The 19,774-nt window shown below is 46.5% G+C and overlaps 7 protein-coding genes across 7 annotated transcripts; 4 read left to right on the forward strand and 3 right to left on the reverse strand.

Moving 5' to 3' along the window:
- Positions 1-851: 851 nt before the first annotated feature.
- Positions 852-6,307, forward strand: C8R40DRAFT_88818 (dynein associated protein-domain-containing protein). Its single transcript, XM_046236582.1, has 7 exons — positions 852-2,494; positions 2,545-2,774; positions 2,840-3,427; positions 3,489-3,668; positions 3,736-3,974; positions 4,128-5,248; positions 5,297-6,307. Exons 1-7 carry the CDS (start codon positions 1,028-1,030, stop codon positions 6,002-6,004), a joined length of 4,533 nt encoding a protein of 1,510 aa, XP_046088144.1. The 5' UTR covers positions 852-1,027; the 3' UTR covers positions 6,005-6,307.
- C8R40DRAFT_88626 (uncharacterized protein) lies at positions 6,308-7,714 on the forward strand. The gene is made up of 2 exons (XM_046236570.1): positions 6,308-6,757; positions 6,823-7,714. Exons 1-2 carry the CDS (start codon positions 6,610-6,612, stop codon positions 7,416-7,418), a joined length of 744 nt encoding a protein of 247 aa, XP_046088145.1. The 5' UTR covers positions 6,308-6,609; the 3' UTR covers positions 7,419-7,714.
- Positions 7,715-8,010: 296 nt separating this feature from the next.
- Positions 8,011-9,477, reverse strand: C8R40DRAFT_1068264 (uncharacterized protein; the record flags this gene model as incomplete). Its single annotated transcript, XM_046225984.1, has 7 exons — positions 8,011-8,190; positions 8,236-8,361; positions 8,415-8,547; positions 8,599-8,792; positions 8,846-8,978; positions 9,023-9,142; positions 9,194-9,477. 7 exons carry the CDS (start codon positions 9,475-9,477, stop codon positions 8,011-8,013), a joined length of 1,170 nt encoding a protein of 389 aa, XP_046088146.1.
- Positions 9,478-9,776: 299 nt separating this feature from the next.
- On the forward strand, positions 9,777-13,972 carry C8R40DRAFT_1168980 (uncharacterized protein; the record flags this gene model as incomplete). The annotated part of the gene is made up of 10 exons (XM_046231292.1): positions 9,777-9,815; positions 9,868-9,933; positions 9,994-11,235; positions 11,284-11,510; positions 11,566-11,812; positions 11,860-12,026; positions 12,073-12,178; positions 12,229-12,648; positions 12,697-13,002; positions 13,058-13,972. The coding sequence occupies 10 exons, from the start codon at positions 9,777-9,779 to the stop codon at positions 13,970-13,972; spliced, it is 3,735 nt and encodes a 1,244-aa protein (XP_046088147.1).
- A 1,340-nt stretch (positions 13,973-15,312) lies between these two features.
- Positions 15,313-16,495, reverse strand: C8R40DRAFT_1183295 (uncharacterized protein; the record flags this gene model as incomplete). The annotated part of the gene is made up of 5 exons (XM_046232981.1): positions 15,313-15,571; positions 15,629-15,750; positions 15,820-15,922; positions 16,012-16,236; positions 16,295-16,495. 5 exons carry the CDS (start codon positions 16,493-16,495, stop codon positions 15,503-15,505), a joined length of 720 nt encoding a protein of 239 aa, XP_046088148.1. The 3' UTR covers positions 15,313-15,502.
- A 640-nt stretch (positions 16,496-17,135) lies between these two features.
- Positions 17,136-18,189, forward strand: C8R40DRAFT_1248936 (uncharacterized protein; the record flags this gene model as incomplete). Its single annotated transcript, XM_046233665.1, has 1 exon — positions 17,136-18,189. The coding sequence occupies exon 1, from the start codon at positions 17,575-17,577 to the stop codon at positions 18,187-18,189; it is 615 nt and encodes a 204-aa protein (XP_046088149.1). The 5' UTR covers positions 17,136-17,574.
- A 43-nt stretch (positions 18,190-18,232) lies between these two features.
- On the reverse strand, positions 18,233-19,670 carry C8R40DRAFT_1068267 (uncharacterized protein; the record flags this gene model as incomplete). Its single annotated transcript, XM_046225985.1, has 5 exons — positions 18,233-18,733; positions 18,815-19,056; positions 19,093-19,489; positions 19,511-19,554; positions 19,613-19,670. 5 exons carry the CDS (start codon positions 19,668-19,670, stop codon positions 18,233-18,235), a joined length of 1,242 nt encoding a protein of 413 aa, XP_046088150.1.
- Between the last annotated feature and the right edge of the window lie 104 nt (positions 19,671-19,774).

The following is a 19,774-nucleotide window of genomic DNA, read 5'->3' on the forward strand; positions in this document are numbered from 1 at the left end:
TGGATGAATACCCGCTCCCTGCAATTTTCAAATATGAAGACCAAGAAAATAATTGGCAGCAGATATTTTTGGCAATGACGAACCCTACTCGCGAAAACCAATATCCACATACTTCGTATGTGAAGTTGGCTCCTGGTGTGACGCCAAATCGATGGCGTGAGCTGAACCATCCCAGGAAGAATGGAGGAATAACAGCGACATGGCCTTTTGTAGGAACAGTTTTGGAACACGTTCCGCATTATCAAGGGGAGGCTGTCCCATCTCTACCATGGAACTCCTTCCTGTTGAAGAACGAATCACAGGTCAAACCAAGTGAGTACTGGTCTTGATTTAAATGATTATAAGTGTATCACTGCATCCAAAAGATGGAAATCCGGTGAATAGTCAGTCACACGCAGGAAAGTTTTTACCATGGGATTCCGAGCTGTGGGATGCATCGCAAGTACAACCAAGTAAGCTCCTATCTTTATCTACACTGGGTGCAAATTAATCCTTTGCACGAACTGCCTCATTTAACAGAGAATGCTTCGCGTTACGCAGATTGAAAATCTTCCACCCGGTGATCTGGCCATCGATGTAAATAGTACGGAGACCTCGTAAAGCATCATAAAATCCCGGTCACGACTTTCAGAAAGGCTATTCCGTTTGCCTGAGAAGCTTTTACATATGCTACCCCAGAGTTGGATGCATTGCGACAGAGTTTGGAACGGCTGGTAGAAATAGAACTTCGTTGTTGGCATAATGACTTGACATCGAGTAAATGGGCATCTTTCATGAGTATCATCAGGAATGTGTGAATAGAAAAACTTCGTTATATCAAGACCTGGTGTGCGACAGCCTACAGGCTGCCTACAGGTAAGGCAGGAATAGCACCGATACAGGTTCAGACATTTGTTAAAGGAATTTCGGCCCACGTTCGGTAAGAAAATAAGCGCCAGAGACAACGAGTTAAATTAGCGCGCATACAGCCAGGTAACGCGTTTACCACCACCACGCTCATTTCCTCTATGTTTTCGCAATAGACACCATGAATTCATCTACCGCCTCGACAATTCCTGACCCGCCACTCGGCACCATCGTCGAGCTCTCCTCCGGCATCGGCACAGGCGTCGTGCGGTTCAACGGCTACACCGATTTCAAACCCGGCAAATGGGTCGGCGTGGAGTTATTTGAGAAGAACGGGAAGAACGACGGGAGTGTAGGTGGAGTTAGGTATTTTAGCTGTAAAGGCGGGATGGGGTATGGGGTGTTTGTGAGGGGAAGTCAGATTAAGAGGATTGTGGGGAATGAGAGGGAGAAGGAGGGAGAGAGGAAGATGAGTGTGTCGGCGGCGCGTCGCCCAACGTTGGGTCATCAACGGACATCGAGTATCGGGAACGGTCTCGGCACTGCTCCATCGTCGTCGGCGTCGTCGACACTACGCGTCTCGCCGGCGTCGGCATCTGGTAGCAGTCGTTCAACAAGTCCAGCTAAACCATCGTCCTCTCGATTATCTCCAACGAAGAAATCATCGTTGTCGTTGTCTTCAACGACGTTGACGAGACCTGGACATCAGGCGCGTAGATCTATTTCGTTGAAACAGGCTCCGTCACCGTCGTCGCCAAATCCTCCGAGAGTGTCGTCTCCATTGACAAAGACGCCTAGTCCAGTGCCGACGTCTGCAACTGTTGCCTTTGTATCCGAGCCACCTACTTCTTCGTTGTCGCCTCCGACGACGGCGCCTGAAACAGAACCACCACGTCCATCTATCACCCTCCCAGACACCCACCCCCAAATCCATGCATTGCTCACTAAAGTCCGCGTGCTCGAAACCAACCGCACGCTGGACACGCTCCAAATCCAATCCCTGGAATCCAAACTCGCCGAATCCTCCTCCTTCCTCTCTCTCCGCCCCAAACTCCAAGCGAAACTTCAATCCCAACAAACAGAATTAACTTCTCTCAAACAAGAAATCAACGAGCTCAAGGCGCAGGTGAAGGTATGGGAAGAGAGGAAGGAGGTTGTGGAAGGGGAGTTGGAGATGTGTATGTTGGATAAGGAGATGGCGGAGGAGAGGGCGGAGATTGCGGTGGGGGAGTTGGAGGCGGTAAAGGAGAGGTTGGCGGAGGTTGAGGTCGAGGTCGAGGTGTTGAGGGAGGAAAAAGAGTTGTGGGAATTGGAGAACGACGGAGAAATAAAACCTGAGGGGAAACAGAAAGACACAAACACCCTGGCGTATGTTCAACTAGAAAAACAAAACGAGCGTCTCAAAGAAGCTCTACTCCGTCTCCGTGATATGACACAAGATACAGACCAGGATCAACGCAGGCGAATCGCGGAAATGGAGAAAGATTTAACTGGGTATGAGGAATTACAAGCTCAATTGTCTACGACAACCGTCAAGCTCTCCAACGCTGAAACTCAAATTGATGATCTTAAGCTTCAGTTGGACGATGCGCTCGGTGCAGAGGATATGCTTGTGCAGCTTACTGAGAGGAATTTAGTACTTGGGGAGGTAACGAACTGTATCTTCCTTTCTTCCTATTATCTCTAATACTCGCATAGAAAATCGAAGAAATGCGAATAACAATCGAAGACCTCGAAGCTCTCAAAGAGCTCTCAGACGAGTTGGAGGAAAACCACATCGAGACAGAAAAAGCGTTACAAGGGGATTTAGAAACCCTGTCAACCCAACTCTCCGCTGCCCAGCTCAAGATCTCGACATTATCAGATACATGTTCAGATTACGAGGGTACGATTGGTCAATTTAGGGATTTAGTGGTACAATTACAAGGGTGGGTTTATCTCTCCCTTTCTGTCTACTTCCCCATTATTCCTCATTAACACTTTCTCCCCCCAGTGAATTAACCCACCTCCGCCTGACAACCGCCTCCGCCGAATCCCAACGCGGCGAAGCCCTCTCTCAAACCGCCGCCATCCTCTCAGCAAACATCCGTCTCCAATCCACCGCTGCGAAAACCCGTGCCCGCGACGTCGAGGCTGAGTTGAGCAAGATGCGGGAGAGAGAGTTGAGAGAGGAGTTGGAGATCGTGGAAGGGTTTTTACCAGGGGTTTATCGGGATGGGGTGGCCGAAGGTGAAGCGGATGCGGGTAACAACATCAACCAGAACCAAACGCATAAACACACTGGTTCTTCTGGAGTCGTCAGCGTCAGCGGCGGTGAAATTCAAGACCCATCCCAGAAACCCACCACCTCTCCTGTTGTGGTTACAGGCGGCACCGACCGAGACGCAGTGAGGGTGTATATGTTCTTCCAAAGGATCGCTTCGAAAGCGGATATCATCAATCGTGTGGTGGCGCAGACGCATGGGTTGCCGGAGGCGTTGGATTTGGGTGGAGGGGAGGATGATGCGGTAGAGGGAGTGGAAGGTAAAGTGGTTACAGAGTTATTGGTGGGTGTATGTGAGATGCGGGGGAGGTTATCTGTGTATGTCCATTTTTCTCTCTCTTTCTTTCTCTTCCAGCTTTATCCCTTAACTCGTCCACAGCCTCTCAACCCTCTGCAAACGCCTCTCCGCCATCCTCCGGCGCTGTTCTCCTGAGCTTTGGATATCCGTAGGAAGACTTTACGAGGAGCTCAAGCCGCTAGAAAAACGCATGGACATCCATGTGGAGTTGTTGGGGAGAGATGAGTTTAGGGAGAGGGAGTGTGTTAGTGATGTTATTAAGTGCGTTTTCGCTCAGTTGTTCTCGAAAATGATTCTTGATTGTTGTTTGTTCTCTTTGGTTGATCAGGATCAACGCACAGTTCAATCACCTCGCGGAGATGTATTTCGGGGATTATTTCGGTGGGCAGTTGTTTGGGTACGTTTCTTCTTCTCTTCTTTTCTTTCATTCCTTCACCCACATCAACAGCCCTGACATCGCCGAACGCGAACTCGGCACCCTCACGCTCTTCGACCTCGACCTCGACATGTTCGCAGCGAGTATTGGGATGATGAAGACTAGTGTTGAGGGGTTGTTGAAAGAAGAAGGTGAGTTGCTATCTCTCTTTCTCTCTCTCTCTCTCAGTCTCTCTCTCCGTATATGACCTGACTCACGTAACTCTTCAACTCCATCCAAATATAATTCTCATTTTCTGACAATAATCCTCTAACCAACTCCATCTTTATTTTGTTCTCCAACAGAATTCGCCCCCTCTGCCGACTTTGGCGGCTTCGATATCCACACAGAACTATACACACCCCTACTAACACTACTCTCAAGGTCGAAATCAGCAAAGACCTCTGTACGTAAGATGGCTAAACGATTAGAGGAATTAGCAAGTTCAACCCCAACTTCCACTTCGACCTCCGGCGCCAACGCAGCTCTCAAACCACACCTCCTCCCGCAAATGGAAGTCCTAAGCAATACCGTTCAGGAACTCGTGAATTTCGGAATCAGCCTCGCCCAGCAAACACTTCCCTACCTAGCCGATGTACGTGCCGGTAAAACGACGCCGTTTAGGCTTACGGAGATTTTGGGGTTCGCGAAACAGCAAGCGGGAGGGATCGTGGTAGGTGGTGGAGGTGGGACAACGGGGGCAACAACAACGACAACAGCAGTGGCGGCGAAACCGATGTTGTTTAAACCTGGGATGTTGTGGTGGGAGGTTGTAGGGGATATGATAACGAATTTGATTGAGGATTCTGCGAGGTTGTTACCGCAGACGCTTGATCCTGCGAATGTTTTGTTCTTATCCCCTTCAACGACGACGACGGCAATGACCACAACAACGACAGTGACAGCGAGCACAAATCCTGCAACCCCTTCCTTCCCATCCCCACCCTGGATCTCCCGAATCCAAACCGTCCAAACGCTCCTAACCAACTCCCTTTCCTCTACCTACAATCACCTCATCTCTCAACTCCAATCCGACCTCCTCTCACTCTCCCGCACGCTCAAAGCCAAAGACCAGCACCTCGCCGAGCTCACAGTGAAAATACAGCTCCTCGAGCGGCGCGCGGAGGGTAAGGGAGCGGAGGTGAGGCGGATGGAGGAGATGGTCAAGGAGATGGAGGTAGAGGTGGGGAGGCTGAGGAAGGTGGAGGCGGGGTATGGGGAGGCGATGGTGCAGATGCAGGGAGAGGTGGAGGGGTTGGAGAGGGAGGTGGAGAGGTTGAGGGGGAGGGGAAATGTTGTTGAAGGAGGAGGGGAACATGTTAAGGGGGTAGACCAGGATGGGGTAGGTGTGGGTGGTTCTGGTTTAATAAGTGCGGGTGTTACTGCAACAGAGGGGAATTTGGATCATGCGCAGTTGATGGATCAGGTAAAATTTCCAATCATTCCTTATAATTTATTCTTATTTTATTTACAGTACACTGCCCTTCGCAACACCGTCCGTTTCCTCCGTACCGAAAACGCTTATCTGCGGGGATACGATCTGATTCGAGAAATCCAGGCGTTGCCTCTTATTCCTGTTCCTCGTTCATCTCGACCTCCGACGCCGGCATTGGCTCCTTCGGGGTTGTCGGATACTGATACTGATACGGAGGGAGATGAAGAATACAATGACCCCGCATCGAGGACTACACTGAAAAAATCATCCTCCTCGCAGCCTCTTCCCCTATTAACCGAGACGAAATTAGTATACCGATCCGTGATGAAATACACCTCGTCTCCGCGTGTTGTGGATTTATCAGAGGTGAATGCGCGGCGGTTGGAGGTTAGTCGGAGGAGGGGGCTGCGATTGCAAAAGGGGAGGAAGAATGGCCAGATTGAGATGAGGGAGGATGGAGATATGGAGGAGGTGGCAGCAGATAGGGAGAAGGATAATGGTGTTTTAGAGGGTGAAGGTATCAAAGACGCAGAAACTGGTATCGAGAAACTAGATCCTATTGGTTCGACTGCCCCTGAAATCCCCCGTCGTCCGAGCCCGAGTGGGGTATGGATGCCTCGGAAGAGGATGCCTGCGCATCAGGTCCTGGAGAGGAAGATCAGAGGAGAGAGGCTGGGTGAACGCGTGAGGGGGTTGATGGAGAGGGTTGAGAGGGCAAGTGTTGTGAGAGTAGGCGGTGGTGTTTAAGAAAGTGATATGTTTTCGTTTTTTTTGGAATTCTCTTTTATGATATGATTTACACCGCACACTTAGATACCCCCCATACTTTGCATTCCATTTATTATTTATGTATGTTACTTTTTTATTAAATTCATTCTATCTTATACCATCTTCCGTTTCTCTGCTTTCACTTGTTGTTTTCTCTCGCTTGAGTTACAATACATAATTTCTCCAGAGTTGCAGGTTGCAACAATCAATCAGGCGCAATTGACTCTGCTTCAGCAAATGCTTAGCGCTTATCCCGCAAGACTGTATACAACACCCTCATCCGTTACGCAATTGACTCCGTTAGCCTTACAATGTATCGATATAAATACTGTGTTCATCGTCGTTATCATCCCTGGTTACTGGTAGCTTAGCAGTAGCTTAGCCAAATTCTCACAATATGTAGTCTGTTGCCGCCCAATTTCGAGCTCATAGGCGGCTACAGCTGCAGCAAGCGAGCCATTGCCACCCTTCTTCAGCCTTCTTCCCTTATGTAATGGGACTGAGGATTCAAATCTTCTAGCTCCTCCGATTCACCCCAATTCGCTTCCCCTTTGTACTCTCGACCCCCCTGTGTCATCACCGCTATGCTGTTCCTACCGCGATCTCTGTTACGTTCGCTCTGCGTACTTGTCCTCATCCCTTTGGCCATCCTTGGGGTCTGGGCCATGCCACTTGCACCGCGCGACGCCCTCTCCACCATTCCCCAGCTGGAATCGCGTGCCCCAGGCGGGAGTAAGCTTGTTTCTCGTGCATGAGTATGTTACCATCCTGACACAACTGTTCTTTATTTTTCTCAGACCAAGACTTGAAGCTCCCTCTCGTGCTGCTAAGATACGATAAACGTGGTGCAAGCATAGCTGCTTCAACCGTAACTGATTTCAAAAATCATGATTCTCGCATTATGATTCTGCAAGATGGTGAATATTGGGTCCTTCGTTTAGGTTCCGCCCGTCGAAAACCGATGTTTTTTGAAGCAAAAGAAACTTCATTCAGAGGTACCTTTGAAATCCAGAGCCGGCAGCCAAGTAGCAAACCACAACTTGGGGTGGCGCTTGGGGATGTTACAATAGAGGCCAAAGACGAAGAAAAATTGTACAATACTATTCCAACCCTCCCATGGCATTTGGATGCATTCTCTACACTTGAAGGAGTGGTGAATTACCTCTTGGGGAAACTGAAAGAACATCCGCTCCTTGAGGGTGTTGTATATACTCCCCGCATGGACCCAGATCAGCCATCAATATTCTCAGCAATGGCAGACCCGAATTTAGTACATCAATATCCAAAATCCTTGTACTTGAAGTTGAAACCTGGCGTGACAAGGGACAGTTGGTGGAATCGCAACAAAATTCAACACGGTGATAACATCAGCAAAAAGTCAGGCTCACCGTGAGGCGAAACAATGCATCGTACTGCATTGTAAGGTGTGACAACATTGCGAGGCAGCAACGGCATTGCGCCGCCTCGTTCGCGAGAAATTCCTCGTGCCAGCTACAATGAAATTCGGACCTCGCAACTGATGCGAGGATATTTGAGGCTTACGAGGCACTGCGATCCCCCGGAAACTACTGTACATTACCAGGCAACATCGCGCTGAATCTCTCCGTTGGTCGTACTAGATCTCATATATAAATAACAATAATGCTATCATTGACCAATAGTAGGCAAATATACATGATATGAGAACGACAGGAGCAGCAATGCAGAAGCAGTAGCAGGCATAAGCACAATAACTAGAATACAACGTACGAGAGCCAGTAGTTTGAGAGTAACGCGACGAAGATAGGAACAGCAGAATGAATGTGGGACATCAAGATATCGTGGTGGGGGGTGTGTTCCGAGCCTTTCGAGCAGCTCGAGCCATGGCAGTGGTAGAAGTTGTATGTTCGCTTCCTTCTGTGTCTTCACGTTCCAATTTGTCTAAATCCCAGGTGTCACGACCGCCAAGCCCATCTTTATGCCCGAACACTTTTCTGAAGAGTGTATTAGAGAAGAATATGAAGATATACTGTCACGTACTCGTTCCAGTCAGCCAGAATTGAAACAACATGTTCATCCTTAGGGTAGTCTTCAAAAAAGTCGACAATTTCGTTATAGAATACAACGTAATCAAAATGATTATCTGGGATGTTCCATTTCTCGACTGAAGAAAGTGCAAAACGGGCCTTAAAGAGAGTCAATAAGCGAGGTAGCTCTCGAAAGCATCTCACCTGTATCGCTGCATATGCGATGTTTCTGCCAGTGACTTTCTTCATCCCATTACGAGCAGCTATAGAGTTTTTTTGATAAGTGCCGGTTTGAGCTGAACTAATTCCAAAGAAGATAGCGAAGAAAACCTGTTGAGAGTACGATTAGTGTTAGCAAAAAATAGATATGAAGATTGAGATACAGAGAATAATGTGCCGCCAGTGAACAGTCCTTTTTCGATGTCATTGACGTCGGCTAGATCTTGATCATATAGAAAAGCGGGCCATTCTGATGCCTCGATACGGACTCTACCATTCTCAACTTTTTCTATAAATCTAAAAAAGAATGAATGCATATATGCTCATCAAATTGACTGAATAACGAACGTTGGATCATCAACCTTGTTTCGAAAACATTGAGGAATAATTAAACGAAGAGTAGCAGGGTGGTTGATGCCACGAAGAGACTTCGGATATTTTGGAAGATACGTTTCATCGTCTTTGAAAATTATCCAGTCCAGGATGTCACGACGGATGATGCCAGTGTGATATTGTCGAGCACATAGAGCACTTCGAGAGATCTAAGATATGTGCATAAATTCAAGGTACCAGTCAAAAGTGGGAGGGAACATACCTTGTCCAATGCATCGACATACTTCATTTGACCTTTCTCAGTATGTGCTTTCATTAGAAGAGTTTCGAGGATAGGTGCTATTAGTACAAGTTGATCCCATGCCTGGAGGAATGGTTGGTCGGATTCGGCTGGCCTATGAATGGTGAGATGAGTAAATGGTCAAAGAAGATCACTTACTCATATCCCTCTTCGAGGGATTCTAGCTTAGTCGTTTCAATTGCACTGATATTGAGGAATGCATCAACGGCACAGACAGCCCAGCGCCCAGCTTTGTCCATAGGATCGATGCGATGTTTTCTAGAATGACTTAAGTAAATAGACGATGAATGACATTCAAGAACAACGTACGGAATATGGATTATCTTCACGCGAGTCTTTTCCTTCCTACCCTTTTCCTTCAATGTATCATCTTGAGCTATGTTGTTGTTATTGCCGCCATCAGAAGAATCTGAGTCACTTGTGCTATCGCTTCCAGAATCGCTTGAAGAATCAGAACTAGAGGAGCTACTACCAGCATTGTTGTTAATTTTGAGTGAGCTTGAGGGAATAGAGTTAATGTTTGAAGAACGTCGAGGCTTTTTAGAGGATTTAGACAGCTTGACTACAGGAGTAGACCGTTTGGTGGAAGGCATAGTGAAAGTAAATGGAAAGAATTGACAAAGTTGCTTTGACCGCTTTTATAAAGCACATGATCACATTACTTGCACTCACGTTTTGACGTATAACGCTCCCTTACCACACTTGTTTCGCTGCTCAACCTCTATATATCATATAAATGGTTAAAACTATTTGTACATCATGCGGGAAATCTTTCGATAGAGGTCGTGGACTCTCTAACCATCAGAGGATCTGTCCAGGAACGAAACATGTACGGATAGACCAGGCCAGAAGCAGGGCTTCTGCTGCTGAAGCTCTTCGTAAACACCTCAAAATGAAGATAAAGAATCGGAAAGCAAAAGTGGATATCAGGGTAAAGTAACAATTCATTCTTTGTTAAAATTTGGTTGCTCAAGGTGATTCAGGCTCAGTCTGAACACGAAGAAGTTGACATGAATGGGGAGGACAAAAATCAGGACACAGTTTGGAAGGTACGCTAGACTCACATGTATACATCGAATTTAATTTTTATTGATTCATGCTCTAATCAGGATGTTGATACGTTTATGTATGATGAAAATATACCCATCGAACATGAGAACAAATATCAACCTGATGATATTGACTTACAGCGGGAAGCTGATGCTCTCATGCCAGTTGTTCCTGCAGGGCGACCAAAACGCCAGCGTTTCCTTCCTGCAACATTTCGTGACTTTGTCCCCTCTCAACCTTCCACTCTTCCATCCGGGTTACCATCCAAAACTCGAAATGGCTTGACACCTCCGCTTCCAATTTCCATTCCTGCAACTCCAACTCGGAGATCTCCCTCTGTTCAAGATATACATGCTCCTTTGTCTACAGTATCCACAGAGCCTGACCAGTTTGGCCTTTTTCGCGAGTACATTCAGTATCCAACATATGAACCAGATGAATTCAGCTCGTTTGACGATCTTTGTGATGCAAGCATGTTCAACATATCTCAGCCTCCTGCGCGCGATCCAGAGAGCGGCTTTGGTCCACGGAAATATGCTTCAGATGCGCTTTCATCATCTAGTCATAGATTTCAATCTTTGTCTAAGTTGACGGATTCATATGCTCCCTTCCCAAACACGTCTACCTACCACATGATGAAGTTTGCATATGATGAACGTAACGACAATTCTTTCGGCCTTGCTGGGATTCAGAGGGTAAATGAGGAAATTATCCAACAGCCTGGCTTCGATCCTAAAGACCTCCGAGGGTTCAACACTCAAAGAGAAGCAAGGAAACTTGACGAATTCATTGCATCTCAGTCCGTCAATTCAAATCTTCCTTTTGACACTCATGCGGGCTGGAAGAAGAGTTCGGTGAAGATATCCCTTCCCTGTACTGGAAAGAAGAATAGCGAAGACAGGGCTCCTACAGTTGAAGTTGACAATATCATTCACCGAGACCTGTTGGAGGTTATGAAGGAAGCTTACTCATCCGAGGCAGCATCAGAGTATCATCTACGAGGCTACAAGCAGATGTGGGAGCGGGATGAATATCCAGAACCTATTCGGGTCCATGGCGAGGTTTATACTTCGGATGCATTCCTTCAGATGGAGAGTGAGGTTTTGAGCAGTCCAGCTGAGCCAGGCTGTAATCTCGAACGCGTTGTGGTTCCCATCATGGCCTATTCAGATTCTACACACCTTGCCAGTTTTGGTACTGCTTCCATATGTCCTGGTTATCTCTGGTTCGGTTCTCAGTCAAAATACTCTCGTGCGAAACCAAGTAAGTTCGCTGCACATCATCTTGTGTATTTTCCTTCAGTATGTCTTTCACATAGTATGCAAAATATCTGCTGAAGGCCTTTCTAGCTTCCAAAAACAGTCGAGGATGAGTACACGAAGCAATTCGGTCATGCTCCAAGTGATGAAATGAAAACTCACCTCAAACGGGAACTCGAACATGAGGTTTGGAAGCTTCTCCTCACGGTAGCTTTCCTTCATGCATATGTCCATGGTGTTGTGGTTGAAGGGCCTGATGGTATCCTTCGAAGACTATATCCTCGATTCTTTACTTACTCAGCTGATTATCCTGAAAAGTAGATATTTATTCTGCCATCGATTTAGTTGTGAATAACTGACAGTTTTATTTAGGATACTCCTGGCCAGTATCAAGAATCTCGGTACACATCTATGCCCTCGCTGCACCATCAAAACAAGTGAAGTTTCTGGAATAGGAACCCGAGAAGACATGGCTAGCCGTGAGACCTCTCGCCGAATCGACAATAAAAGGCTTCGAAAAATGATTGAGAAGGCAAGAAAGAAGTTCTTCAAACATGGCAAAGGGATCGGAAGCACTGCAGTCGAGAATGAGTTAAAGGGCTCCTGTACTCCTCACCGGGTACGTTTCCACTGATTCAAGCTTTCTCAACAATTAACAATATGCAGAATGCTTTCTCTGCAGCTTTCCATGATCTCGGGTTCAACTATTTTGCTCTTTTTGTAAATGATATTATGCATGAAATCGAACTTGGTACCTTTCGAGACCTCATCATCCACCTCATCCGTATGTGTCATGCAATGGGGAAAGATACTGTACAAGAGCTCAACCAGAGGTTCGTGTTGTACTTGTCATTCATATATGAATCTCATGTTCTTTAGATTCCGAACTGTTCCAACATTCGGACGTGGAACTATTCGTCGATTTGTTGACAATGTATCAGAATTGAAAAAGCTGGCTGCTCGTGATTATGAGGATCTACTCCAGGTATGTTCAACTTTTTATCCTCACTTTGAGTGCTCATTGAAGTGGTCTAGTGTGCACCAACTTGCTTCGAAGGACTCTTCGCCACCAGGTCTCAAGAGATTGATGACCTTGTTCAAAACCTGCTTGCTCATATGGCCACCTGGCATGCTTACGCCAAGCTGCGCCTCCACACTGACTTGACATTAGAGTCATTTGAGGTGGCAACCATAGAGCTGGGATGTCTCCTGCGTACATTTGCCATTCAAACTGCTGAAAAATTTGATACTCAACTCCTTCCTCGTGAGGCTGATGCTAAAGCTCGGCGAAAAGCCAAGAAGAAGAAGACTGACAGTCAAAATAGGAACAAAATAGCAGATAGCGAACCACGTCGCAAGCTTTTCAACCTCAATACCTACAAGTTTCACGCACTTGGAGATTATCCTTGGACCATTCGAACATTTGGAACCACAGACTCTTACAGTACACAGCTAGTGAGTATTATCTATATATCGCATTTCCGTTCTTTAATGCATGTGTAGGGTGAATTGGAGCATCGTCGTATCAAAAGACTCTACATCCACACCAACAAAATCCACTTCACATTTCAAATTGCACGGCATGAGCAGCGTCGACGTGCACTCAAGAATCTTTTACGAAAAAAACCAACTAACATCCAACATCGCGCTACTCGATCAAAGGTTTCAAGACCTTCACTTTCCTTTGATGACTCCGATCCTCTTCCGTTTACAGACCCTACCACACACTACCACATTTCATCAAGCACACGCTTCTCTGAGAATATAGTCACTTGGCTTGGTGATCTTCAATATGATCCTGCATTTACGGTGCGTCAAAGTTACCATTAGTCATTGTTAAGTCTTTGTACTGACCGATTTGTAGAACTTCCTTCCAAAACTTAAGGATCATATCTTGGAACGACTTCTTGGCATACCTCAAAACGAACGTGAATTTTCCGCTGCACAGCGTACTACAATTACCTTCAAAAATAACAAGATCTTCCGCCATAAGGTCATACGTCTTAATTATACAACATATGACATGCGTCGCAACCAGGACTCATGCAATCCTCGAACCCACTCCGACATCATGATGCTCTCTGGAGACCCAGAGACCTCCTCCGAGCACCCTTATTGGTTCGCTCGAATCATTGGAGTCTACCATGTTGATGTCATTCATTCCAGTGGACTCTCTCAATCCCTTCTTGCTCAAAAACTTGACTTTTTGTTCGTTCGCTGGTTTGGACTAGCAAATGAACAGGAACAGTATGGTATCTCCACCAAGCACATGCCAAAGCTCGGCTTCATTGACACCAGTAATCCGGAATCGTTTGGATTTGTTGACCCTAGTAATGTTATCCGTGGATGTCACATTATCCCTGCATTTTCCGATGGGAAAACTGACCAATTTCTCGTTGGTCCTTCGTTAGCAAGACGGGAGGCCGATAACGGTGAAGATTATTTTCGCTACTATGTGAACATGTGGGTTGATCGTGACATGTTCATGCGCTTTCGTGGTGGCGGCGTTGGTCACAAGTCCACTCTCTCCTCCACCCGAGTTTTCGAAGAGCAAAACAATGTCAAGCCTGGAGATAAGGATAGAATGTTCGATGCAGCAGCTACTGCTCTTGTCCATGAGGAGGATGGAGAGAGTGATGCTGTTATTGTCAGTGAGGAGGAAGAGGAAGTGGAAGTGGCAAATCATGGTAGTGATGGTGAGTTGGAGGATGTTCTAGGGCCAGAAGATGGAGAAGACAACGGGATTGATGAAGACTATGAGGGGTTTGCGGAATATTAGTGCTTAAATTTCATATTTTGTGTTTCTCGGTTCCGGTTTCGGGTGGCTGGCTTTCGGTTTTTTCGCTGGTTGCGATGTGGCGTTCCTCGTGCTTCGTTGTACTGATTCTATAGGACCCTTGTACTTCATCGTACTGATTCTATAGGATCCTCGTACTTCATTGTACTGATTCTATAGGACCCTCGCATTGCATCGTGACAGTAGCTCCCATCGTGCCGCCTCGGGAGTCACCATACAGTACATATTCATCTCAGGATGCATCGCAAATGCACCTGGAATTTGCAATGCAACACATGCGACGGTCTCTTTTGCTGATGAAAGAGGTTCCTATCACATGGCCCTATGTAGGAACAGTTATGGAAGGAGAGGTCCTCCTAGTCCTCCATCTGCAAAACCTGGATATTCGGCTAAGGGTCCGAAAGCAGTTGAAAGCATTTCCCAGCAGTGAAAGCATTCAGAGCAGCCTGCTCTCAGTGCTTTCGGTACTGGGATCTGCTGGGATCTGCTCTCAGCCCTTAGCCGAATATCCATGTTTTGCAGATGTCTAGTTGAATCAAACGACTTGATCCAAGGCTGGTCAGAGTGATGGTCTCCCACAGTAATGGTGTTGATGAAACCAAGTGAGTGTGGATAAATATTCTTGTGAACAAATGATTGGCAACTGACTCCTCTATATTAAATCAATACTTCTCATTAGGCAATGATATTCAACCCATTGGGATTCTTGATTCAAATTATCATGTACCTGTCAAAGTAGCAAGTACATTGTTTATTCATTTGTGCACATTCGCAACATCTGCAAAACCTGTATGTTCGGCTAAATAGCCGAAAGCAGCTCAGAGCACTTGGGAGCACTTCCCAGCAGTGAAAGCACCCAGAGCAGGCTTTGATTTTTGCTTTGGGTGCTTTCATTGCTGGAGAGCACTCTCCAGCTAGTATCCTTGCTCTGGCGAGTATACATGTTTTGCAGATGAACTATTTTACCCTGTCCTGAGTTGTTCACTGGTTCGTAGTGTTGGAGTATGGCTGAAGGGGCATTCTGTTCTTTGCCCTTCCCTGGGCATCCAGGTTCTACATACTTGTTTTTGTTGTTTCTACCCAACTTTGAACTGAGGTGCTCAAGTCTCGTTCTTCTTTTCTTCTTTTTTGAGAGGATATTGTTTTATTGCAAGTTTTGCAAGTCATTTCCTCTTCCAGCCCAATTTAGCAACAGAGTCAAAGTGAGGTCCACACCCAGCCAGCATCATATGATTAATACAGCAGTTGCATCTCCAATATAGATTCCTCACCAAAACAGTTACTGTAGTACCAGTGCTTTTGCACTGGTAGTCAATACCAACATTGTATTGTTAGTGAGCCTAACTCTAGGCCCCATGGCACACAAACCGGGGTCGAAATTTGTGCTACATATCTCAATTTTCATACATGATACAAGAAGAGACATTAGGCGTAGCAAACTATGTATAACAAACCACGATTTATTCTAGTCTATTTCCGCTGTCCAGCTGAAAAGAAAGGACTGCGATCGATCTATTTCTTCTTATTTGCATTCGGGAACAGATTCCCGAGTCCCAGGCCAATGAATATCTTGTCAAGACCCTGAAGAAAAATGAGAGTTCGAAAATGCCCTATGTTACTAAACAAGAAAATCCGTACCGTAGCGCCAAGGATACCGGTCAACAGGCCGCTCAATCCAAGTCCGCTGAGGAGGTTATTGACGAGGTTCAAGACGCCTGCGAGGAGCATAGCGACTCCGGAGACGATTTGTGTTAGCGGTTCTATATTGGTGAATAAAATTAGTGTATTATGAGTGAGGAATAAAGATATCGGTAAGGGGTATGACTCACGACCAAGGGCATCAAGCAGTGGACCGAGATCTCGCTTTGCTTTGGGGAAGCTATCGAGCTTGTCCCTAGCCCATTCAATAGTTCCTCCGACTTCTTCAATCATCTGTGAAAGTTAGCAGCCGTTATACCATATGCGTTTCAAGCACAATGAGTCCACGAAGATTCTCAAGTTCAGCGGGACATTGTACTCACCACTTTCAACGCCTCCGCCAACCTCTGCTCTTCCGGTGTAGCCTTGTGGGTCTGTTGGTGTCGCTTTGCTTTATCAGAGATCTTATTATCTGGATCAGCGCCTTTCATCATCCCTTGGCATTCATTCATGATTTTCTCTGCTTGTTGGAGGAGCGGTCTAACTTGTTGAACAAGCTCGTCTTCATTCTTGTCGTCGTCTGGACGGGCTTCCATGTTTTCGATGTGCTGTGGAGGGCAAGTAAATTTCTTTCGAAGACATGATCTATCCAGAAGTTCTATTCACATTGCGAATCATCTTGGTGAGGGGAACCACTCTGGAATTGGCATCTTCGATAAGTCGGGAGAGACGTTCAGCGATCTCAGCTTCGTTCTTCTTCTCCTCGTCCGTGCGATCTTCGTTTGTCGTGCTCGGTGGAGGAGGGGCGTTGTCTAGTCCTTCACCGAGACGGACATTGGCTGGGTCTTCTTGTCTGGGTTGTGACATGATTGTTGTTGATTCAGAGTTGGTTTTTTGGTAAGTGGTCTCAGGGAATAGAGGTGATTTTTTTAAATTATACTTCCCAATGGATGGAGCGAATTTAGTGTGATGTCATTCGTTACTGCGTGGCGCGTTTTACGGTGGTGCAGGCACCAGGGGTGCGAGGTATTACTCCTCCTCCTCATTCTTGTTTTGTAAGGGGGTCACAGACTCACAGCGCGGTGCCAACTTGAAGGTGGGAGGGAGCAGGAAGTTGATAGAATTACATAATTGAAGATATAAGCTTAATTTTATCATCTGTCCTTTACTATCACCGTGAATCCTAGATCTTCGAGCGCCTCTGACAAGTTCCGAGTTCTCTGCGCGCAAGTTTTCTGAAACAAGTACAAACCCTCTAGAGTTGTCGGAAGCTACGACCTGTACCAAATTACCTTATTGCGGTATAGAATTGTCTGGGCATGAATACAGATGAATACCTATGAATACCCGTCGATAGGTGCAAGCGCATGACGAAGCTTTGAAGTTTTATCAAGTCCCCCCCAACTGTACCAGGACCGTCTCTAGACATCATTGATCAAGCTTCAATGAGGATGATTCATCTAGTACACAGGGCATTGGCATCCCATATATTCTGTACATAGGCGGTAACGATATTTCAACACGTATCGTGACGAGCTCGAATCAGAACCTATCAGAATTTGGTGAAAACACCTTTGATTCATTATTCCGCATCATGGTCATGACTCGCGTCGACTCTTTGATGATCAAGAGTTTCAGAGCACGGTATTTGTATTTAATCTGATGATGCATTTCTGATTTTTCTTTCGTTGAAAGCACTGCCAACCGAATTCACAGACTTATTTAGGGTTCGCACAGGCGCGGAGGCGCGCCTTCTTGTGCACCGCCCGCCTATTGCAATTGATGATGAGTCGGTACATACTCAATGAATTTACCTTGCTCTAGTAAGTATTCAAAATGCTGTTAACTGTGAAAAGGAGCCTTCTCCGTCATCACTATATTCCCTCGTTTTCCTTCGCCCAACGCTTCAAGCCTCGATACCCACCCCCCACCGTCATCCCTGTATAATGCCTGCGTCGAGGCAAATCCACCCTCTACTCTCTAATCAGCCATTCACAATGATAGAGGGGATCCAGAATCCTTCGCTCCTTTCATGGAACATCCGCGAAGCACCGTCAACTGTTTTAGTTCGCGTTAACACGGTTCAACCGCCACGGTTACTTCGATCTCACGAACTATCAGCTCCCGCTACACGACCTCCACTCACTCACTTGCGTATTCACTGTGGAATCATACCTGACTCGGACACTTGGTATATCGAAACACAAAATCTTTCAGGAGTAACAGTGCGAAATGTGTTAGATGCAATATACGATGCATTCAAACAACCATTCTCGCATGAATCATTTAATACTTTGTGTCCGAAGACTCAAACGATAGTCTTGAACACATTCTACGCTCGTGTGAGAGCGGCTGGTGCACTGGATCTTTCGAGGGCAGTCTGGGAGGAGGGAATACAACGAGGTGATTGTTTGATGCGACATTCTTGGTTTGGAGGGCTCTCTGTGTCGTTTGAAGGTAGACCCGACATGGAGAATACGTGTATATTGTCAGTAAGGAGGATCGACGACGAAGCTAATTTGCCATCGCCAACCCGTGTCGTACCCTCACCGTTTCGGTAGGAATGACCAGAGGTGCAATGGTATCGGGATTGGTATTCAATATTCAATGTGGTAATACAGGTTTGCTCGTCACCTCGACAAACTCGTGTCCCTCAGCACCGCTGCATGACGTTCGGCATAACCCCAAGGCATACTCATACATCTCTGGTCGCCGTTCATCCACCTCACCTAAATTTCCATCCAATTCCTTATCTCGGGCGACCTTTGGCATCGGCATAGCAATCGCCACCGCGATTTGAAGGCTCTCGTATTGATCCCTGGAGATATTGTCGACCACTGCCTCAAACCTTCCCTTGTCCGTCTCCGCAGGCGGGTCTGACAGTGAAGGTTCTATTGCATCCGAGCCCTCATGGACCCAGTGCTGTCGGTGATGGTGATGAATTCGACCTGGGAGATGATGTGAGAGTGATACAAGGACTGTCCTGCTTTGCGAGACGATATGGGAAATCCAGGAAGTTGGTGAGGGTAATAATTCTTGGACGAGTTCATCAGAGTTCCGATCTTCGTCGTCGTTCGCATGAATCAACGGAGTCACTGATATTGGCTATGTTATGGAGTGCAGTAAATCAGCCAATCCAGTGTTGTATCTTACTGATTGAAGATGTTCCACGCCATACCGACTCACCATGATGTTTTCCCAACTAATTTCAATTTCCTGGTCCGCATGCAACCTCGACCAGAATTTCCCTGCCCCACTACTGCACATTTCCATTCCGTTTGCTCCTCTACCTGCCGCTGAGTCTATTCCTGTTACATGTGATCCTGATCCCGAAATCCTAGAAGTAGTCCGCAAATCCCACAGCTTCGGCTTACTCCCAATATCCATCTCAGCCTTATGAAATTGTCCCCTTCCCATCTGGCGTCGTCCTACATCAGATCTGAATCGTGCAACAAAATACGCACGACGCCAGCCGAGGGCCGCGATGATAGCTGTCACAAGCAGTCCGATGGCGAGAAAGGCGAGGATGAGAGGTGGTGAGGATGTTGGGGTGAAGAAGCTTCCGCTATCGGGGTTGTCGTTTGTTGTGGTTGCTGAACTTGAAGAAGAAGAAGCAGAAGTAGAAGTAGATGAGGATGAGAAAGATGATTCGGTCTGAGTCTGAAGAGCCATAACGGTTCTACTTGTCGGATTTTGAGAACTGACGTCGAGCTTTAATGAGATTCTTCTGAGGGGCTTCAAGTCGTCAGTGTCGTTAATGAAATCGAGGCGAGTGCATAGATAGTCCTCTAGGAAGGGCAAGAGCCGCTTTTTCAGTGAGAATCCATCGTGTGCACGGCCTGGGTAAAGGAAGCGTTGGGCCTAGGGAAAATAAGAATATACCTGCGAAGTTGCGTATATAAATGTGGTGATCATGATGGACAGACCTAACATTTGTAAGTATGTCGTGTGAGTCTCCGAGGATTGGATGATTGAATCACATACAGTACATGCCACTGTTTTGGTAAAGTTCCATGACATTAGTACGTGTGCAATCTGTCATTGATAGGACGCTTCATTCGGATGAGGAAGGAAGAAAGTTTGTTCACGGATAATGAATGGGTCCTATAGCACATGTTGAAGGAAACGATTATATATTTCCTAATT

The sequence above is a fragment of the Lentinula edodes genome (assembly GCF_021015755.1).
Source record: "Lentinula edodes strain Le(Bin) 0899 ss11 chromosome Unknown C8R40scaffold_11, whole genome shotgun sequence".
In the NCBI taxonomy this organism is placed as follows: Eukaryota; Fungi; Basidiomycota; class Agaricomycetes; order Agaricales; family Omphalotaceae; genus Lentinula; species Lentinula edodes.